This window comes from Alosa alosa, chromosome 17, assembly GCF_017589495.1.
Source record: "Alosa alosa isolate M-15738 ecotype Scorff River chromosome 17, AALO_Geno_1.1, whole genome shotgun sequence".
Classification (NCBI taxonomy): domain Eukaryota; kingdom Metazoa; phylum Chordata; class Actinopteri; order Clupeiformes; family Clupeidae; genus Alosa; species Alosa alosa.
The window spans coordinates 26305638-26310637 of NC_063205.1; the positions used below are offsets into that span (position 1 = coordinate 26305638).

At 47.1% G+C, this 5000-nt stretch overlaps 1 protein-coding gene across 2 annotated transcripts in view; it reads left to right on the forward strand.

The window, feature by feature from the left end:
* Window positions 1-4999, forward strand: part of nuak1a (NUAK family, SNF1-like kinase, 1a) — a 21539-nt gene extending 16540 nt beyond the window's left edge. For both annotated transcript variants that reach the window (XM_048268519.1, XM_048268520.1), the window contains exons 7-8: window positions 487-619; window positions 787-4999. In XM_048268519.1, the coding sequence (XP_048124476.1) occupies window positions 487-619; window positions 787-1967 (1314 nt within the window). In that variant the 3' untranslated portion in view covers window positions 1968-4999. The remainder of the gene's footprint in view (window positions 1-486; window positions 620-786) is intronic.
* Window position 5000: the final 1 nt, after the last annotated feature.

Consider the following 5000-nt stretch of genomic DNA (forward strand, 5'->3'; position numbering starts at 1 on the left):
AAAAAAAAAAAACTGTGAACTGAATTTGGACCTTTCCAATGTCTTTATAAAAACTGCTCTGTCACCCATACACTCTGGAACCAGTCAAAAGCATTTAGTTCAAAGTGTATGCTGCAACAATTAATCTCCATTACAATCAATGGAATTGGCACGTATATTAAAAAACAATTTACTTCCAAAATGATGTTTACACTTAGCAAACGGAACACTTCAGTTGCGCACCTGGTGTAGCCAGCCTGTTATGCAGCCTAATATGAACAGAGTGGTGTGTGTTGGAAGTGACGGGAATGTTGGAAAATGAACGTTCTAAAGAATATCTGGGTTCATTGAATTAAACATAGAATTTTAGAACCTTGAATTGTTGCGGAACAATCTTATGTTAGAATGTTCAAAAACCCACACCTTTAAGGGGTTAATGCTTTTGAGTCAGTCTGTCTGAACCCCCACTGTGCGGTCTGTCTAACCCTCCCTCTGGTTTTCCCCCAGGTGGACAGTTGGGCTCTGGGAGTGCTGTTGTACACCCTGGTGTACGGGACCATGCCGTTTGATGGAGGAGACCACAAAAAACTCATCCGCCAGATCAGCAATGGAGAGTACAGAGAGCCCACCCAGTCCTCAGGTAAGATAGTTTATATTTGTTTTATTAATTTTTATTTTTTATTTATTTTATATGTAAGGGACAATGATGTACAATTTTAAAACATAAATGTTGCCATTTGATGCACTGTACCAGAGTAACCTTTAGGCTAATGTGTGTGTATGTATGTGTGTGTGTGTCCATCTCAGATGCGCGTGGTCTGATCCGCTGGATGCTGATGGTGAACCCTGAGCGCCGGGCCACAGTGGAGGACATCGCCAACCACTGGTGGGTCAACTGGGGCTGGAAGTCCAGTGTGTGCGACTGCGAGGTCAAGCAAGGGGACGTGTCTGGCTCCTCCCCAATGTTAGCCCGCTTTATCGACTGGCAGAACCGCACTGATGGCCGCTCAGCCACCAAGGCGCCGCGTGCATCGGAACCAGCCAATGGTAATGGATCAGGGTCAGGTCCACCGGCACGCCAGCGGATGAGGAGGTCATCGAAGGAGAATGATGCCAGCGTGGTTGGCGGTGTGCATGTCGGAGGAGGAGGTCATGTGACCCTTGAGCCAGGCCCGAAGCGGCCCAAGGGGATACTGAAGACGCGGGCGAGCGGCGACCAGCGGTCACAGAGCCTGGGTGAGATCGAGCTCCGCCGCTCCATCCAGTACCAGGACGCTGCCTGCAGCACCGCTTTCGCGTCCGCCTCCAGCCTTGGGAAGGACGTTGAGGAGGAGCACGAACGCTTCCTCCTGGATGGCTCGCCAACCAACATGGTGCCCACGCTGCCCAAGAAGGGCATCCTGAAGAACAACCAGCAGCGTGAGTCCGGCTACTACTCCTCTCCAGAGCGCAGTGAGTCCTCCGAGTTGCTAGGGGGCGGTGTCACCATGCCCCCGCCCCAGCACCAGCCACCAGCCCCAACCGGCTCCCCGACCCGCCGGGCAGTGGGCAGGAAGGGTATCCTGAAGCGCAACGGGAAGTACTCCACCCACAACAACCACAGCAGCGTCCAGCTGTACTGCGACCCATCCTCCGCCACCGACTCAGGCCTGTCCCGCAGCCAAAGCCGGCCGTCCAGCATCGTGGACGAGGAGATGGGCCTCTCGCCCTACGTGGGCGGCATGGACTGGCCCCCCACTTCACCCAAGCCAAGCATCAGAGCCTGCCTTTCGGCCGAGGACCTCCTCCCGATGGCCGGCTTCCGGGGCCTGCAGATGTCTGCTGCGCCAGTTCTCCACGGGGGCAAGATTGCGCGTGCCAGCCCTCCCGGCTCGCCCGGAGACAACGGCAGCTTCTCACTGCTCGGGGACCTGGACGACATGACCCAGGTCTACCAGCACGCCCTAGACATCAGCAACACGTTAACCTACAGAGGAGAGGAGAAGTAGAGGTAGAGAAAGACTTAGAGAAGGACACGGACCAGTGTCCATCTCTCCTGGACTCCATGGTAACTGTTGGGGAGGGAGAGACACTCTCATCTCGATGGGGTTCAATAGGAATATGACTGGAAGTCCATAGATGAGAGAGAACATAGAGATATTAGAGGGGATCAGAGCAGTCTCTCCACACATACGATGCCAATGACTGAGCTGCTTTGAAATGTTTACATGACAACCAGAGGGAAAAGAGATGATTGTGTTATTTACACACACACACACACACACGCGTGCGTGCGCGTACACACAGTGGCTACACATGTATCAGCCACTGTGCCAAAGGTAAACAGACCTAAGCAGAGACTGTTAGACCACACACACCATTTGTGTAGTGTGTAAATTCTAAATATTTGCCTATTTATTGATAATATATAAAAATGTGTCCTGGTCACACCATTGGCACAACTATTGCTTCAGAGATTGGTTAAGTTACAAGACTATGTGTCTTTTGATGTACTTTTCATGTCAAGTTTCCTTTTTTTTAAATTATGCTTGTGATGATGTAACATGTATCAAATAGATACTCCATTTGGGGGAAAAAGGGAAGCGAACATTTTCTCTTGTAAATAGACGTTTAAAAAAAACTAAAGTTACAACTTTTTAGGGAGCATTTGTTTTAGCCAGCCATTTTTTTTTTTGAGAAGGAGAACTCCTTCTGTTAAGCAAAGCAGTATTTACTGTGTGTACATCGTACACTGATCCCAAAAGAACACTGGGTCAAGCATCTTACTCCAAGGCTGGTGCCACAGTAGTGGCCATGGTCATGGACCTGCTCATTGTGTTTGATATTAACATTTCTCAAGAAAAACGTAGCTATTCTGGCCAAAGTTGTTGTGTTAGTCTAAACAGTGATAGTGCATAAAACTGTACAAACATTATAGAAACATGTTGAAGTTGTTTCATATAACTTGGGAAGTCAATGATACAGGACAAAGATGTAGTACCAAATGCACTGGGCCATTGTTCACAGGACAAAATATTCAGTTGTTCAATCCAGTGTTCTTTTGAGGTCACTGATGGGGTGGGAGAGAATGACATCAAGCACTTTCCCCCACCAATGGGATGGCTCAAAGATTAGAGGTTATGTTGATGTCATAAAGGTGGTTGTCGTGGATTCCTGTTACCAGCTGTGTCTAGCTGACCTCAGTGATTGGTTCCTTGTGGCTTCCATGCCAAAAACGCTGATGAGAACCATGGCAACACCTCATTTGGGTGTCTTCCCAGTGACACAGTGTTATTGAAAAGCCAATGGAATCAGTTAGGTAGGATAGGTAGGATGTTACAATGCAGTCAGAATGGTGTTAGGCCAAGCACATGTACCTGACTATACTCCGTTAACTTATTGCACACTTTTAGCAGTTCATCAGTTTAAACAAGTATATATGTTATTCAGTGCATACTGTATAGATTGAAGTGTTACAAGCACAGTGCCCCTTTGTGGTTGACATTACCTACCAGACCAAGTCAAAGGCTAATGAACTTCTCACACACCAAACACCAGAATACCAGAGAGGCTAAGACAACACACTCATTACTGCACATTAACACAAACACACACACACACACACACACAGTAGCAGCAGCAGTGTTCATAGAGGTGCAGACGACTAAAGTGTGAGGGTGGTGTTCTGGATAAACACCGGACACTGGTGTTGATTATTCGTCCCCCAAGCCCAGAGCACCCCTGCCAGCCTGGGTGTAACCTAAAAAGCCACTCCAAGACGAAAACAATCTGCCCCTGCAAAAACAGCAACAGACCCCGGAGAACACGCCACGGCATCGGCACGTTTCGGCCAGCAGATCCATTCTTATTTGAGTAGGAAGGAATAACACAACACCCAGTGCTGTGCATGCTATAGCGCTGTCAGAATGGCCCCTTGTGGTCCTCCGAATGGGCCGACAGGTCATAAAAACAAATAAAAGGGCTCTGATAGACGTCTGCGAAAGGTCAACTTTATATTTTGCTGCTACGTGTCCCGGGGTGGAAATCACCAAGCCCTGGAAGCTCTGTGTGAAGTGTTTTCTGTATGGTGCGTGTTGTGGTTTTGCATTCTGACTCGTTCCCTTTTATTTTGTGTTGCACAGACTGGGTGCTGTTAACTGGATTTACAATGCGGACAAATTTGTACTAAGTTAGTATTTTGTTTGTATATTGTTAGACTATTTTTTTTTCTAGATGGCTGTGCTGTTGTTTTGTTACTTCTGCTAAACACAGAGATTGTGCACTGCCTGATTACACTATATGAGTGAGAGTGAATTCACAAGGCTTAGAGGTCATTACAGGTCAAGAGATACTGAGACATTGCATATACATGCAAACAAAGGCACACACACACACACACACATACACTGAAATTCACAAAAAATCTGACTGGACTGAACTGCCCCGTGATGCTTTCTCCTTTCAAACTGGAACTAGCGGACACTTAACGCTTCACTTCAGACAGTTCAGAGACTTTCAGCAACCCTGTAAAAAACATATGTGACAGGACTATGGTAATGTAATGTAAACTGATACATTGTTCGTTATTTAAGCTGTCTTGTTACCATACACTGCCATTGCTTCAAGTCTGTAAATCCACAGGGACATCACTCTGTTCTGTGCCTTCTGTGACTGAAACTATTGTAACTCATTCTTCTCATGTTAACAGTAGCAGCGTGGCCCTTTCCAAAGCTTTGCGTTGTTTAGTTGTGTGGTCATGGCGCCCGCTTGGCCAAGGGACAGTGATGGGACAGTTATGTTCATATAAGGCTGGCAAATCTCATGTGTTGCTGTTGCTGTCACCCTTTCGAGTGTGTGGCCTCTCACAAAGATTTGGGTGTGTTGAGCAAAGGTTATATTCTCATCCTCTTAGGTAAACACACACAACTGGCCACCCTCTGTGCAAAGCATTTTAGGTATACTTACTCTCTGCAATAACACTCTCTGCAATATCAATACTGCCACTACCAACCTCAATAAAAATCATCTTTTTGGGAATATGC